Here is a 17,487-nt window from a genome sequence, read left to right on the forward strand (position 1 = left end):
CAACAATACACAAAAAAGATCATACACCACAACCAAGTGGGATTCATCCCAAATTCACAAGGATGGTACAAAACACAAATCAATGTCGTACACCACATTAGCATAAGTCAAAAATCACATGATCATCCCAAAAGATGCATACAAAGCATCTGACAAAATTCAACATCCACTCATGATGAAAACTCTTAACAAAGTGGGTATAGAGAGAACATATCTCAACATAATAAAAAGCCACTTATGACAAACCCACAGTCAATATAATACTCAATGGAGAAAACCTGAAAGGCTTCTCACTAAAATCTGAAACAAAACATAGATGCCCATTCTCACCACTTTTTAAAATCTGAAACAAGACATGGATGCCCACTCTCATCACTTTTTTTCAGCATATTATTGGAAATCCTAGCCGCAGCAATCAGACAAAAAAATAAAACAATAAATGGTATCCAAATAGAGAAGAGGTAAAATTGTCACTATATGTAAATGACATGACACTCTATATAGAAAACCTTAGGGACTCCACCCCAAAACTACCTAATCTAATAGACAAATTCAGCAAAGTAGCAGGATACAAGATGAACAATCATAAATCAGTTGTATTTATGTATACTAACAATGAAATATCAGAAAAGGAGTGTAAAAAACAATACCTTTTAAAATTGCACTCCCCCCCGCAAAAAAAAAAAAACTGGGAATAAACCTGACCAGGGAGATGAAAGACTTAAATGTTACAAACCATTAAATATTAGTAAAAGAAATTAAGTAAGATTCAAAGAAATCAAAAGATACCCTATGCTCCTGGACTGGAAGAATTAGTATTGTTAAAATGGCCATATTACCCAAAGCAATCTAAAGATTTAATGTGAACCCTATCAAATTACCTATGACATTTTTCACAAAACTAGAATAATCCAAAAATTAATAGGGAACCATTAAAGACCCAGAATTGCTGAAGTAATCCTGAGAGGGGGAAAAAAAACAAGCAGGAGGCATAAATCTTCCTGACTTCAGACAATATTAAAAAGCTATAGTAATCAAAACAGTATGGTACTGGTACAAAAACAAAAATACAGATCAATGGAGCAGAATAGAGAGCCCACAAATAAACCCAGACACTTACAGTCAGTTAATTTTCAGCAAAGGCAAAGATATAAAATGGGAAAAAGATGGTCCCTTCAGCAAGCGGTGCTGGGAAAAGTGGACAGCTGCTTGTAAACCAATGAAATGAGAACACACCCTCATGCCATGTACAGAAGTAAACTCAAAATGGCATAAAGACATAAGCATAAGACACGACATCATAAAACCCCTAGAAGAGAGCATAGGCAGAACATTCTCTGACATAAACCATGCAAATGTTTTTTTAAGGCCATAGAAATAAAAACAAAAATAAACAAATGGAATCTAATCAAACTTATGAGCTTTTGCAAAGGAAACCATAAAAAAAGAAAAGACAACCTACAGAACAAGAGAAAATTATTGCAAATGCCTATGCCTAATCCTCCAAATATACAAACAACTCATACAACTCAACAACAAAAAAACAAAACCAATCGAAAAACAGGCAGAAGACATCTCTGCAAAGAACACATATGGATAGATGGACAGTAGGCACATGAAAAGATGTTCAACATGGCTAATTATTAGAAAAATGCAAATCAAAACTACAGTGAATATCAACCACTTCACACCAGTCAGAATAGCCATCATTAATAAATTATGGCTCAGTGGGTTAAGAACCCAACATAGTACCTGTGAGGATGCAGGTTTGATCCCTGGTCTTATTCAGTGGGTTAAGGATCTGGCATTGGTTGCAATTGTGGCTTGGATCTGGCATTGCTGTGGCTGTGGCATAGGCTGGCAGTTGCAGCTCCAATTTGACCCTAGCCCAGGAATTTCCATATGCGGCACATGTGGCTAAAAAAAAATTATTCATTGGGCAAATAAATAAATAAGAGTAACTAGAAAAAATCTGGAAAATAGAGTAATAAATACATTTTTTAGAAAATTAGTCTACAAATAACAAATGCTGAAGAGGGTATGGAGAAAAGGGAATTCTCCAATACTGTTGGCAGGAATGTAAAGTGGTACAACCACTGTGGAAAGCAGTATGGAGGTACCTCAGAAAACTAAATTTAGAATTACCATATGATCCAGCAATCCCACTCCTAGGCATATATCTGAACAAAACTTTCATTCAAAAAAATACATGCACCCCCTATGTTCATTGCAGCACTATTCACAATAGCCAAGAAATGGAAATAACCTAAATGTCCATCAATAGCTGTGGTACTCATATACAATGGAATACTACTCAGCCATAGAAAAGAATGAAATCATGCAATTTTCAGCAACATGTATGCAACTAGAGATTATCATACTAAGTAAAGTAAGTCAGAGAATGACAGGTACCATATGATATCACTTACATATGCAATCTAAAATATGACACAAAGGGCAGTTCCTATCGTGGCTCAGCTGTTAACAAACCCGACTGGTATCCATGAGGATGAGGGTTCCATCCCTGGCCTTGCTCAGTGGGTTAAGGGTCCCGTGTTGCCTTGAGCAGTGGTGTAAGTCGCAGATGCGGCTCGGATCCCACATTGGTGTGGCTGTGGCGTAGGCCAGGGGCTGCAGCTCCAATTCAACCCCTAGCCCAGGAATCTCCACGTGCAGCGGGTATGGCCCTAAAAAGACAATAAATAAATAAATTAAATATGACACAAATGAATCTATCTACAAAACAAACGGATTCACAGACATGGAAAACAGATTTGTAGTTGCCGAGGGGGAGGGAGGAGGGAGTAAGATAAGCTGAGAGTTTGGGGTTAGTAGATGCAAACTATTATATTTAGAATGGATAAGCAATTAGGTCCTACTGTGAAGCACAGGGCACTGTATCCACTATATATATATCCTGGGCTAGATCATGATGGAAAACAATATAAAAAGAAGAAATGTATTTATATATGTATATACACACACGCACATATATATATGACTGAGGCACTTTACTGTACAGCAGAAATTGCCACAGCATTGTAAATCAACTGTAAAAAAAAAAAAGTAACCGCTAAAGAGGAAGATAGTCCTCCACTGGGGAGATACAGAAGGACTCCCTGGGGCAGTGATGTTGGCTGTGAGCTTGGAGGCTGGGTGGGACTTAAACCTGGGCTCTGGCTTCTGAGACCAGGCTTCTGAGGCCTTGTTGGTATCCATGCCTGTGAGCCCAGGAGGAAGTTGGCTATCTGCAGGACCCAGTGCTTCCAAGCTGGGCAAACCTCTGTAAGCTGAGAGGTTTGGGCCCCGGGGTGCATTGTAACTGGAATTTCCAGATCTGGAAGCTCTAGCCTTGCGGTCAGATAGGCAGCATTCTCGGGCCCTTGCTGATCTGCCAAGACTATGACATGAATGCTCAGAAAAAGAGGGAAAGGTCGTATTTTCTCTGCTGCGTACCAAGGAAAAGTGAGAGCAACTGCCCAGATGATCATTGAGGCTTCTGCCCTCTGCTCTGCCCTGACCTCCCACTCCATGTCCAGTCCACCTGCAGACCACAGGCAAGGTGGAGAGGAACCACCAGATGGGGCTAACAGATCTGGTGTTAGGCTTGGTCTCAGGGAAGTCAGTTAACCCCTCTGAACCTGTTTCATCAACTGTAAAATGGGAGTATTTTAGTAAGATGAAATTAAATGAGAATGTGCGTAAAACACCTGGTTTAGGGCTTGTCACACTAGAATTAGTCACCACTTATTAGACACACAATTTGTGTTTCGCAAAGCCTAGGGTACAGACCCAGCCCAAAAGGAGACAGACATCGTCCTTGGTCACCTTGCCCCGCCCTGAATTCAGCCTCCATCCTCCCTCACAGATGCTTCCAGAGACCCCTGGATCCATCCTTCACGCTGGACCTGGGAGTGATCCTTCTCAAACACCTACTCAAGGGGTTCTCTTGCTCCTTGTGAGTCTCCTAGGAGAGCCTGCTGGACTGCACAGCTAGGGGCTCACCTTACTCCAGCTGATTCTTCTACTTGCTGGTTGTTTAAAATAAAAAGTTAAAATGGGAGCTCCCATGGTAGCTCAGTGGAAACCAGTCTGACTAGCATCCATGGGGACGCAGTTTTGATCCCTGGCCTTGCTCAATGGGTTAAGTATTAGGCATGGCCTTCACCTGTGGTGTAAGTCGCAGACGCAGCTTGGCTCCAGCGTTGCTGGGCTGTGGCGCAGACCAGCGGCTTCAGCTGCAATTCCACCCCTAGCCTGGGAACCTCCATATACCTCCAGAGAGGCCCTAAAAAGACCCCCCCCAAAAAAAAACTGCCCATAACCCTAGGTAAGATGAGGAGCTCATGCTCCTCCCACAGGGGTGCTGGGATCCAGAAGCCTGTGAAGAGGGCTATGTCCCAGTACCTTGCCTGGCCAGCAGCCTCCACTCCCAGGCCCAGGCAGCTCTTTTCTATCTTTCTGACCCCTCGCCTGTCCCTCCTCCTCTGTGCTCTACGCTTGAGGCCAGTCCCAAGCCCCTGATTCCAATCAGGTACAACCCTGGCAAGGCAGGAGGGAAGGGCGTTGATGACGCCACCATCCATAGATACTGAGGCCGGGCTCTACACTGGGAGTCGGGGGCGGGTGGGGAAGGACAGGTCCTGGTGCTGCCACTGGCCCTTTATGTGACCTGGGACAGATCCCTGGCGGTCCATGGTGGGCCTCAGTCTCTCCTTGTGTCTAAAGTGAGCCCCAAGGGCTCTGGACGGAAGGCGGACTGTCTTGGGATCCCAGGTCCGCTCCCGGGACAGACGCCCTTGCCAGGCAGGGAGGTGCTCGACCGCGGCGGGGCGGAGCCAAAGGTCCCGCCCCTCCCACCCCGTCCAGGTGCTGCCGCCCAAGCGGCCGCTGCCGCCGCTGCTGCCACGAGGGGCCGCCCGCGCCCCTCTCCGAGTCCGGCCCGCGTCCATGGCTTTTCTGACCGCTTGGAAGAGGGCAGCCTCCGGGAAAAGCGACCGCAGGTACCAGGCGGGGGCGGGGACTCGGCGGGAGGCGCGGATGGGACAAGGGCTGCTGGGGAACAGCCGACGCGAGGGGCAGCTGAGGGGACACAGCTGGAGAGAGCAGCGTGCGCGCTGCTGGGCGCGGGGTAACGGCCGGAGCGTCCGGGGTGAGGCAGCCCGGCTCCTCTCACCCGCCACGTGTCCCCTGCTCGCGCGTTATGGGCCGGGGGGTGGGGGTGACGAAGTAGGGCCCCACCCCAGCCCCCTCCGAGACCCGCTTCCGCAACTTGTGGGCCACCTGCGAGGGCAGCTCAGGTGAGCTGGATCTCGGGCGAGCTGGGAGTCAGGTTTGGGCAGCTGCATCTCCCCGCAGCAGTGCCGCTCACGCACCTGGTCCTCCCCAGCGCAGCCTGAGCAGAGATATGGGCACTCCCTGTGCCTGGACAGGTGAAGGCAGACACGCTAACAACCCCCACTCCGCCCTAGGGATTGTCCACATCTGGGGCAACAGTGCGGAGGGAAATCCTGGGTCCCAGTGCCCGTCCATGGTGAAAATGTGTGACAGCTCCTCCAAGGTCAACCTTTCAGGGATGTGTCATTGCTTCCTGTGTGTCAACTCCAATTCCCCGCCTGTCCCCAGCTCCCGAGTGAGTTGGTGTCTCCAGATGAGTTCCCATGAAAAAAGGAAAAGGGGACAGCCCTAATCTCTCCTTGTAGCTTTGACACCCCCCCCCCCCAGTTCCTTTCCTTTATATATTTAAAGGTCATCCTGCTTCTCCCTGGAGAAGAGCAATCTGACTGCCCTCCCAATGCCCCCATCTGACTGTCCTATGAGCACATCGCACTTGGCAAGCCCCAAATTAGACTGCACATCTTAGACTTCACATCCAAACCTGTTCCTCCTCCTGTATCCCCATGTCAGTGAATGGCATAGTCATCCACCCAGTTGCTCAAGCCCAGAACCTGGGAGTCATCCCTCTCACCTCCCTCCCTCACCTCCACCCTGGTCTCCAAGTTGTGCTGACTTTATCTTTTTGATGTCTCTCAGAGCTAGCTGTTCATGCCCCATGGACTATTGCAGCAGTGTCCAACTTTCGCATTTCCTCCTGTCTCTCCCTTTCTAGGCATCCTTTCGTCTGGTCTTTTCTAAAGCACAAACCAGTCCGTGTCATTTTTCTGCTTTAAAACTCTTCCGTGGTTCTCTATCACCTAGAGGTTAAAGTTCAAGGCTCTCAAGGGCAGAGGTCCAGGCCCACTTCCCATCACTCCCTGCCCGTCACCCTGGTCCAGCAGCAATGACTGGCTTTGTAGGGCTCTCCCAACTGTGCTGGGCTGCTCAGAGCTACCTCTGCCTGTAATGCCATCCTCCACTCCTGACATTCACCCTGTAAGATTCAACTTTGGGTGACCTCTTCTTATTTTTATATTAAAATTTTTGTGCACACACCCATAGAACCAGCACCCAGATCAAGACACAGACTGTTCCAAGCTCCTGGGGTCTCCCTTGTGCCCCTCCCAGTCACAACCCCGAAGGTAACTACTATCCTGACTTCTAACACCAGAGGGGGGCTTTGTCCTGATGTCTAACAGCAGAGGCTTGTTTTTTGGTTTTGACTTTTCCGATTGTAGTATAGTTGATTTACAATGTTGTGTTCATTTCTGGTGTAGAGCAAAGTGATTTAGTTTATATGTATATATATTTATCTATGTGTGTGTATATGTGTACACATATATGTGTATGTATGTATTCTCTTTCATATTCTATCCATTATGGTTTATTATAAGATATTGAATATAGTTCCCAGTGCTATACAGTAGGACCTTGTTGTTTATCTTTTTTATATACAGTAGTGTGTATCTGCTAATCCCAAACTCCTACTTTATCCCTCCCCTACCCCTTTTCCCCTTTGGTAACCGTAAGTTGTTTTTTTGTTTGTTTGTTTGTTTTTTTAAATGAGAGTTGCAACGTTTATTTCAGGTTCTCTCTTGTTTTTTTATTTTTTGTATTTTTTTTTCTTTTTTGCCACACAGGCAGTATGTGGGAATTCCTGGGCCAGGGATTGAACCTATGCCGCACAGCAGCAACCAGAGCCACAGCGGTGAGAACGCAGGAGCCTCAACCCGCTAGGCCATCAGAGAACTCCCTGGTAACCGTCAGTTTTTATGTCTGGGAGTCCATTTCTGTTTTGTAGATAGGATCATTTGTATCATATTTTAGATTCCACATGTAAGTGATATCATATGGTATTTGTCTTTCTGTCTGACTTACTTTAGGTGACCTCCTTTAAAGGGCCTTTCTGACGCCACCCTTGAGTCAGGCTCAGGGGCCTTCAGAACTCCGGCATCTTTGCTTCCCTCTCAGAGCTCTCATTCAGTCTTTCAACAAACATGGTTGAGCACATACCATGTTCCAGGCATTGTACTAGGTGCCGGGGATGTGGGGTTACTTCAGGCATACAAGTCACTGCTCTTAGGAGACCACATTCTAGCGGAAAGACAGGCAAAACAAGTATGCAAATAAACAAGTAAATGCCAGAAACAGATGCTGTGTAGGGTTTAAGATAAAGCGATGTGATGGACAGTAAAATCCATCCAGCATTCCTAGCAAGTAAGGAGAGCTCCTGTCAAAGCCTGAGGTGTGTCCGAGGAGCAGAGAGGTGTGTGGGTCATTGAGGATCCCCCGCCCGCTGGGATCCTGGAGGCAGGCTGCTCAGGAGAGGGCCGAGTTTGATTTTCAGTGTGTCTTGGGAAGCCACTAGAGGGCCTTGGGGAAGGGGGTTACATTTTTAAAGATGGCTGTGCTACCCCATGGAGAAAAGATTTTGCTGAGGACAGACCAGACCGTTTAACACCGGGAGAGCCAACATGACAATCCAGGATGGGTGCTGGGCTGTGAATTAGAGACTAGAGGGAAGCAGGGAAAGGAAGCTAAACTGAGAAGAGGTGAAGACCCAGGGCCACTAATGTGGGAGGGAGGTGAGAGACAGTGAAGAGGACGGGGAGAAGGGACTCAGCCTCCACATCCCCGCAGGGGCCTGTGCGAAGGAGTGTAGGTGAGGGCCTGAACATGCGCCTTTATACTTCAGCTGGAACTTACTGGATGCAAATACCCAGGAATTCTGACTCCCAGTTGCCCTCAGAAGGTCTCACACCTGAGGCCACAAGCCAGGTCTCCATTCTCTCAGCTCAGGCCCTGTGACTTCTCCACCCTCAGGCCTCACCCACCACACTGCTGTGTTTCCCACAGCCTGGCCAAAGGGTGAGGGGTTGGCAGGGTGTTCAGCCCCTGTTCTGCCACCTACATACTGGCTCTATGACCTTGATCCAGCCCCCTGACCCATGTGAGCCTCTGCACCTTAGGAAGCAAGTGATGAGCAACAGAATTTTATGATTCTCTGGCTCCTCTATGAGCCCTCAGCCATCCTGGAAGGAGCCTTCCTGCAAAATTTCCACTTCCGGGAGGGCCTGATGTAGGACTTTCAGCATCTTCTCTCCCAAGAGAGAGGAGGATATTTCTTGCTTAACCCAAGACAACCATACCTTTCCTTTCCCAGGATCAGCCCTTTCCCAGGTGAAGAGCAGTGCAGAAACCCACTGCTTCCAGGGAAAAATCCTTCCCGCAGCCTACTAACTGGCTGTTCTGTTTAACCAGGACAATTATATTAGGACCTATGACGGTGGATGTGACATCAGGCCCCCTGTCCAGGTAGACCTGAGTCAGGTCTATTCCTTTTACTCCCTTCTTCCCCCTTTGGAGGAAGTTTGTCCCTGCTAGTTCCCTCCCACAGCATCAGGTGTGCCCCTTTCTCCCTCTCAGAGACGACTCTGGCCAGAACCAACCCCTGCAACCAGTCATCTTCCAGGAAGAAACACCCTCCCCCAGAGAGAGTTCTAGGTGTCAGACTGAAGCAACTCTGCTATCTTTCCAAGAAAGTGGGTGGCTGAGTACTTCCTGTACAAGTAGGTGTCTGAAGGGCGCACCTAAGCACTGTCCCTGAGCACAGGCCAGGCCGTCAAAGGGGGGTGGCGGCTCCCTAGGCACAGCCCACAGCGCTGCACTCAAATCGTCACCCTTCTCCTTCTTCACTTGCCCCTGCTCCCTCTAGCCCCAGCTTCTCTCCCTGGACACCCTCTGAACTAGGCCTCCGCCTCCAGGATGCCCCATCCCCTGCCAGGCTGCGGCCTAGGTGATCTGTAATGACAGCGAGATCTGCCCTTGGCTATGCGCTGACTTGACATGCATTGTCACCTTCAGCGCCTACAACTCTGACCAGGGGGCTCGTTGTCTCCAACTCTAAGAGTTGAGGACATGGAGACCGCCTCATACTTCCTCAAATGCACAGACATTGGGGTTTTCTTTTTAGCACTAGTTGTATAATTTTGTACTCTGCTTTTTTTTTTTGTATTTTTCTACCTTTTCAAAAGCTCATTCATGCGGTAAACATTTATTGAGCACCTACAATGTACCAGGCACTATGCTGGGCACTGAGAACAAAGTGATAAAACAAACAAACAAACAAACAAAAAAACCTCCTTGTGGAGCACAGAATTTAATAGGGGGTGACAGACTAAATGAATAAACAAAATATACAAGATGTCAGACAGTGCTATGGAAAAATAACACAGAACAAAGGAATTAGGAGAGTGAGAACAAGGGTTTTATTTATTTATTTATTTATTTATTTATTTAGCAGTCATCCCTCTGTGTTACAAAGGGTATAGCAGAATGGGGTTAGTGGGTTAGTTCACTCTCTAAATACATTATAATTCATTGAACTAATTCCTTATGGATGGGCACTTGGGTCATTTCCAGCTCTACCTTTATTATAGGAAACACTGTGATGAACATCCTTGTACCATAAATCTTTATGTCTGTGATTATTTCTTAAGACATGTTTGCTGGAGTTCCTGGCATGGCCCAGCAGAAACGAATCTGACTAAGAACCGTGAGGTTGAGGGTTCGATCCCTGGCCTCACTCAGTGGGTTAAGGATCGGGCATTTCTGTGAGCTGTGGTGTCGGTTGCAGATGTGGCTCAGATCTGGTGTAGCTGCAGCAGCTATAGCTCTGATTGAACCCCTAGCCTGGGAATCTCCATATGCTGCTAATGCGGCCCTAAAAAGCAGGAAAAAAAAAGAAAAAAAAAAAAAAGACAGGTTTGCTAAAAACAACAACAGCAAACAAAAGATATTTGCTGCACAGGTGCTACCGGGTCATCTTTCTAAGGCTTTCAGCCCATAATTCCAATTGCCTTTCAGAAAGAGGTGCCACTTTCTACTTTCACCAGCAGTGAGTGAGGCAGCACATTTGGCCTGAGGGCACGTCGTAGGTGTCTGATGGATGCTGCTCTGTCCTTGTGGACCTGGCCAGGTCTGGGGTTGGTACATCAGAGGGGAAACCCTTCTTTTCTGGACAGCCTTGTTCCAAAGCTCTTTTGAGTCCATTTGCTTATTTAATGCTCATGACAATCTTGTTATCCCTGCTTTATGGGCGAGGACACTAAACCCAAAGATTAATGATATGGCCCCATTCCAAGTGCTTTATGTATATTGCCTCATTTTTTAAAAAAAAAATCCATTAGAGTATATTTGATTTACAGTGTTGTGTCAATTTCTGCTGTACAACATAGTGATCCATTCACATGTATATGTGTGTGTGTGTGTATACATACATACAATTATTTTTCTCATAGTATCTTCCATCATAGTCTATCCCAAGAGACTGAATGAGACAGGATATAGCTCCCTGTTCTATACAGTAGGACCTCCTTGCTTATCCATTCTAAATATAATGGTTTGCCTCTACCAACCCCAAACTCCCTGTCCATCCCCCTCCCTTCCCCACCCTCTTGGCAACCACAGTCTTCTCTTTGTCTGTGACTCTATTTCTGTTTTGTAGATAGGTTCGTTTGTGCCTGTATATTACCTCATTTAATCCTTGCAACAACCCAGTGAGGTTGCTGCCATCAATGTCCCCATTTCAGAGGTGAAATCATTGGTTCAGGGTGCCAGAGCTGGCGTATACGGCTTGGCTTGCAAACCTGCTCCCTGCACCATTCCCTTCCCAGCTTGGGACTACAGGGCTAGGACATGGTGGGGCCAGGAATCCAGCTGGATCTTCCTGAATCTGTAGCCCAAGTTCTAACTTCTGACAGGATGCCACTCAGTGCCAGAAGCCTCTCATTAGCATTCTGCATCTTCTTTTCAGTCAAAATTGTTCTTGGTCCCTTGTGCCTGACCAGGGGCTCCTTCCTTAGACCCAAGCTTAGCAGCTCCTAGAGACCAGACTTTAGTAGAAGAGCTCAGATCCCAGAGCCGAGAACATCAGAGCGGGAGGTGCCTTTGACCTCCTGGTCCAGTCTGCTCCCTCCTTTATATTTTGTGGGAAGAGAGAAACTGAGGGCCAGAGTGAGATAGTGACTTGTCCAAGGTTACACAGCTAGTAGTGGCCAGAGTCCATGGTGAGGGAGGGCCCAGCCCAAGGAGCAGGCCTGGTCCTCCCTCAGGGCCCCTCTCCAGGGAATACTGAAGAACTGTGACTTGTTCAGCCCTCTACGAGGGCTCTTTGTGGATGGGCCTGTTTACTTGTGAATTATTAACGAGCCCAGGCCTGTGACCTGCTGGGCGGGGCCGGACTCATTCTTAGCGGGCTGGGAGGGCTTCAAAGACTTGAAGAGGGGATCCTGGGCTGTAGAGACAGCAAGGTGGGGATGAGGTTAGGGGCACTTCGTGCCAGGGAAAGGCCTAGAAGGCAGCTAAGAATAGGGAAGGGATGAGGGGGTCACCCAAGTAATGCTCAGTAAGCCCACCAGCATCCTGCAGAGGGTGGCACTATTATCCCAGGTTTACTGATGGGAGGGCTGGGACATGGAGAGCTTAAGCTGTTTCGACAATGGCATCCCTTTTCACATGCTCACACCCCTGCTTCTGTGACCCCCACGCCACCCCAATTCCACACCTTTTCTCTACAGGATAAAGAGTTGACACCAGGCTAGATATGGCGAGACCTGAGTCCAAGTCACACTTGGGTTCAAGCCTCAGTTTTCTCACCTGTAGGATGGGAGATGAAGCTACTCTGGAGCTTTTTGGAGAATTCCAGTAAGGTTTCACTAAGCAGATGCTTATTGAAGGTCTTCTTTTTATTATTTTTAAGGCCTTAATAAGCTGAGAGATGGTATCAGTGAAAGCAGTCTTTATCAAGTCCACAGGGCTGCTGACACGTGCAGTGAGCCCAGTGGTTTGTTCCTGCGGGTTGGGGAGAAAATGAGAGAGGAAAGCATACCTACCATCTCCTAGGCACAAAGCACCAGGTCCCCTGGCAGAGGAGGAAGGAATCCAGGACTTAGGATGTTCTCCCAGTCCGCAGGCCTTGGTGGGAATGAGCAGGTGACCTGAGCAGGGTCACCTGGGTTGGGAGGCAGAAATAATGGTGACTCACAGGCCCCCCAGGGTTGGGTCTGGGCCAGAGCTCCTGGGGACCTAGAACTGGCCAGGTGGAACCCTCCTGATCTTCTGACTCACCAGGTGAGTGGCTCCAGCATCACTACCGCTGTGGTGGCATGGGCAGGGTTCCAGCTCTGAAGGCAGAGCTGAGCCTCAGTTCTCATCTGTAAAAGGGGGAGAATAATAGTATCACCGTGGTACCACCACCACTATTCTGAGCATTTTACACATGTGAATTCTTATTCCTCACAATGACCCTTGGAAGCAGGCAGTGTTTCCATGTTACTGATGCAGAAACTGAGGCTCAGAGAGGTGGTTAAAACTGGGCATTAAATGGGATAATCCGTTTAACGTGTGTGGCACATAATAAGCCTCTGATGAACATCAGTCATCATTATAATCATTACCTCAGAGGAAAATGGTAAAGTGCTAGGCGCAGTGTTCATATTATTGGTGATTAGTCAGGCACCGACACAGAGCTATGACTAGGCCTTACCCTCCAGAAGCTCCCAGTCTGACTGACAGCAGTGACAGTCACAAACCAACTTCACACCCCCCGACCACACACAGATGGTGTTATCCCAGGGCGAGTAGGGGAGGTCAGAGGGGCTTAGAGCAGTGTGTACCCAGGAAGCCCCTGACACATTCAGGGAAGAAGGGCCTCCTGTAAGAGGAGGCATCTGAACTGAAACCTAAAGAGCGAACAGGAGCTTTTGCACATGGCAGGGTTTTAATAAATGATGGTTAAATACAGTAAGGGTTTATCTTGAAGCTAATAGCCTAATGCTTCAGAACCCCTACTCTCCTAGCCCTCTCTAGCTCTGGGAGGACCTTGGCAGTTTTATGGTGATAAATTTGGTTTTCTTTTTTTCTTTTTTTTTCTTTTTTATCTTTTTGCCATTTCTAGGGCTGCTTCTGTGCCATATGGAGGTTCCCAGGCTAGGGGTCTAATCAGAGCTGTTGCCACTGGCCTACACCAGAGCCACAGCAACTCGGGATCTGAGCTGTGTCTGTGAACTACACCATAGCTCACGGCAATGCCGGATCCTTAACCCATTGAGCAAGGTCAGGGATCGAACCTGCAACCTCAGGGTTCCTAGTCAGATTCATTAACCACTGAGCCACAACGGGACCTCCTGTATTTATTTATTTATTTAAAGAAGCCTTTGAATTGTAAGCTTCTGGCTTGTCTCCTGGTTGAATGAATGAATAATATGTGATCAGAGAAGAAGGTATGTTCCAGGCAGAGGGAATAGCATGTACAAATGCCCAGAGACCTGAAAGCATGGCATGTGACAAGAGCCCCCCAGCCTCCTCTCCCAGGCTCCTCCTTAGACACATTGCTGGTCTTCTCACCAGCTTCACAAACTCCAGCTGTCACCAGTATGCCCTTGCCCAGCTCCATGCTTTTTCATCCATGTCCCCATCAGGTACACCCTTTCTCTACCTCCGCCTTTGTGCAGAAATAATACAAACTTCAAGACCCAACTCTGGAATTTCCACTGTGGCTCAGCAGTAACAAACCTGACTAGTATCCATGAGGATGCAGGGTCAATCCCTGGCCTTGCTCAGTAGGTTAAGGACCTGGAGTTGCCATAATCTGTATAGGTCGCAGATGCTTGGATCTTGTGTTGCTATGGCTGTGGTGTGAGCTGGCGGCTACAGCTCCGATTTGACCCCCTAGACTGGGAACTTCCATATGCCGCGGGTACAGCCCTAAAAAGCCAAAAAAGAAAGAAAAGAAAAGAAAAAGACTTAACTGTGTGCCCTGGCTTCTCCAGGAAGCCCCCGGGCTCCTCCAGCCTATGCTGTACTCTCCCTTATCTGGACTTCTATAGGTGCTGGCAGATGTTATCTTACCCCGCTCCTTGTAGTTAATTATCTTTTCCATGCCTGCGTCAGAATCCCAGAGATGGGATGATCCTTGCAAGTAAGCGTTGGCCTCTGGTTGCAGATGGGCAGAAGAACAACTCACTATCTTTCTAGACACTTGTTTAGATTTAAACAGTAATGCCCTAAACCTCTCCCCTCTGCTACCAGGCCCCATCTGCCTGGCTCTCCCAGAACCTAGTAAAGCCCTCTTTCTATCATGGCTGCTTCTACAGGCTCCTCCTGTTTCCTTTTCTGACATCCTGGAGCTGAGCGCTGATCCAGGGGTGCTGGAGTCCCTCCTCCTCCTGTCCCCTGCCTTTGTGAAGGGGCAGCTCTAACGACAGCCACGTGCTCTGATGAGTCATGATTAAGAGCATCTGGGGCCTGGAGGTGGGTAGCTGGTTAACTCCTCATGGGCCAGTGGCCTTTCTGCCAGGAGACCAGTCGGCTTCAGCCTTAGTCCTAGACGTGTACCTCAGAGCTGGGCACACAGTAGGCATCTGAGGAATGTTATAGGTGACCCCACCTAAGCCCTGAGGATTCAGGAGAGTGGGGACCAAGAGGGCAAGAGTGTGCACTTTGGAGTCGGGAGCGCTGGGTTCCAACAGCGACTTGCCATTTATTAGATGAGCGGCCTTCAGCAAGTCACCTGAACTCCGTGCCTCAGTCTCCCCATTCCTAAAGTGGCCGCTGTGGGGATTATTTGAGAAGGCGAGTGCGAGATGCTGGCTAGCAGTGGTGCTAAACCGCGTTATTTTCCTCCTGTGGTCTCCTGCACACACAGTCAAGCTGTGGGCAAGAGGGTGGGAGGAAAATCCAGGGCGGCCTCTGGAAGTCGCGTCTTTCTCTGCCTGAACGCCCCCCACCAATGCAGTAGGACGACCAAGGGCTCAGGTGGGGGCGCTGCGGGGCGGGCGCTGCGGGGAGGGGAGAGTGGCAGGGAGGTGGACCTCGGGTCCAGGAGAACTTTCTGGGCCCAGCGAGGAAGGTGCGAGCGCCCGCTCCCGGGGGCCGCGCGCAGCGGGTTCTCGGCTATGGGCCGGGCCGACCTTGGGCGCCCCGCGCTCTCACCTGTCGGACCCGAGGGCGGGGCCGACTTCTGCGGGCGGGCGGTGGCCTGGCCCCACTGCGCCGGTGGGCAGACCGAGGCCCGGCCCGGCCCCGCCGCCTTCCCCGCCCCCGGCGCGCCCCTCCCCGGCCGCCGCGTCCGCGGCTCGGCCGCACAGCGCCCGCTCCGGGTTCCGGCGGCAGCACCTGGGCCGCGGCTGGCGTGCGGCGGGGGCAGGCTGCCCGCCCCGCTCGGCGATGAGCACGGCCGGCGCTCCGGGCGCGCTGCCCGCGGGGTAAGTGCGCGGCGGGGCGGCCCCGGGGGGCGCGGGCCGGAATGAGCCCGGGGCGGGGGGCGGGGGGCGGCGCCGGGCCGGGCCTCCCCGGGGCCCGCACTGCGGCTTCCAGCCCCTGCGGGGCCGCCCTTCGCCCCCGCCTCCAGGCCTCCGGGTGCCGCCGCCGCCGCCAGGGAGCTGGGCGGAGCCCGGGGAGTGGGGGGCTGTGCGGGGGCTGTGGAGGCCCCGGGGGCCCTGAGTCAGTGACTCCCCTCTGGGTCCCAACTTTCTGAGGAAGCGGTGGCCACAGCCACGTCAGAGACGCCCTCTTCCGCTCGTGGCGTTTACTCCTGCGGGGGGTTCCTATTATCAAGTGCATTACAGGTGAGGACACTGAGGCATAGATGGCTCTTAAATGACTCGTCTTAGGTCTCCCAGGAGGCGAGAGGCGCGCCCGCGATTTGAACCCAGCTTTTTCTGATGCCAGACATGACTTCGCCCTCAGGGATGTTGGGAAGAGTTGAAAGGCTAAGATAGGAACCGGCCGAGTCCATTGGGCGCAACAGGGGCAGGGGTGGTAAAGGTGGGTGCTGACCCTAATGTTCATACCGCTGAGGGACCCTGTAGGACCCCTGCTCTGCCCCTGCAGCAGTGCCAGCTGCTAACTGCTGGCAGAACCGGAGCCGCTCTTGACCGTTCCTGGGCCCCAGTGGCCATGGCCTGGGAGCCCCGCTGCTGGGAGCCTGCTCTGCTGGGAGGTTGCTGGGTGGGGATCCGGCCCAGGTGAACTGGGAGGAGTGCCGTTTGGCCTGGAGCCTCACCAACAGGGACAATATTTACCAAGGGCCAGGGCTGACACTTGAACAGAGGGGTGGCAAGGCTGATGCCAGCTGTCAGCTGGAGGCCTCCACAGGGCCTGCGCATGTCCTGCGCTGAGGGCTTGGAAGGTGGGTGGCTGAGGGACACCCTGGGGAGGGGCGCCTAGTGAGACTTTGTCATTTTTTGATATGACTTTAGCCAAGTCCTTTATCCTCCCTAGACTTCTGGTCCCTCCTTTGGAAAATACAGGGAGGCTGGGCTGGTCTTGGTAAATCTGGAAGTGGTTATGTATCTTCTGCCCAGCCCTGAGCTCCACCCCACTGGGCTCAGAAAAATGGCTTTCACGGAGTTCCTGTCGTGGCGCAGTGGTTAACGAATCCGACTAGGAACCATGAGGTTGCGGGTTCGGTCCCTGCCCTTGCTCAGTGGGTTGACGATCCGGCGTTGCTGTGAGCTGTGGTACAGGTTGCAGACACGGCTCGGATCACGCGTTGCTGTGGCTCTGGTGTAGGCTGGTGGCTACGGCTCCCATTAGACCCCTAGCCTGGGAATTTCCATATGCCCCGGGAGCGGCCCAAGAAATAGCAAAAAGACAAAAATAAATAAATAAAATAAAATAAAATAAAAAAAGAAAAATGGCTTTCAGGAGAGAAGGCAGGAGTGGAGCAGGGCACCTATCAAATAATCCTGAACTCCCAGACTAGAACCCACATTCATCCTTCTTCCTTGCACACTCACATCCCTGTCTGAGCCCCCTTTACAACCCTGTGTTCCTCTGGCTCCTCCTTGGACCTCCAAGGCAGTGAGCTTGCCCCCCTAGCACTGTCAAGTTGCCCTCGTACCAAACCATACCTGCCCACCTGCAGGCCCTCCAAGTCCATTTGCCCCTGGCCCTGGTCAGTGCCATTCTGGTGGAGTCTGAGAAGAGCAGCAGCAAAGCAGTTCTACCTTCATCATAGACACTCATTCAGTCACTCAACAAACACTCCCAAGGTTTGCTCTGGGCCCAGCTCCATGTATGATGGTCAGTGGTGAACAAACGAAGATT

General features: G+C 50.2%; 1 protein-coding gene and 1 long non-coding RNA gene across 5 annotated transcripts in view; one reads left to right on the forward strand and one right to left on the reverse strand.

Moving 5' to 3' along the window:
* The window catches only part of TTC39A (tetratricopeptide repeat domain 39A), a 47,865-nt gene continuing 35,246 nt past the window's right edge, over nucleotides 4,869–17,487 (forward strand). The window contains exon 1 of one of the 4 annotated variants that reach the window (XM_021096670.1): nucleotides 4,869–5,003. In XM_021096670.1, the coding sequence (XP_020952329.1) occupies nucleotides 4,951–5,003 (53 nt within the window). In that variant the 5' untranslated portion in view covers nucleotides 4,869–4,950. Of the gene's footprint in view, nucleotides 5,004–15,073; nucleotides 15,193–15,521; nucleotides 15,642–16,024; nucleotides 16,204–17,487 lie in introns of those variants that run through there. The other 3 variants (XM_021096672.1, XM_021096671.1, XM_021096673.1) reach the window with 3 other exon arrangements.
* On the reverse strand, nucleotides 9,409–14,584 carry LOC102158077. Its single transcript, XR_002345206.1, has 4 exons — nucleotides 14,287–14,584; nucleotides 12,505–12,590; nucleotides 12,034–12,228; nucleotides 9,409–11,671 (listed from the first exon to the last, which is right to left on the reverse strand). It is a non-coding gene; the product is annotated as an uncharacterized LOC102158077 (long non-coding RNA).

This window comes from Sus scrofa, chromosome 6, assembly GCF_000003025.6.
Source record: "Sus scrofa isolate TJ Tabasco breed Duroc chromosome 6, Sscrofa11.1, whole genome shotgun sequence".
Classification (NCBI taxonomy): domain Eukaryota; kingdom Metazoa; phylum Chordata; class Mammalia; order Artiodactyla; family Suidae; genus Sus; species Sus scrofa.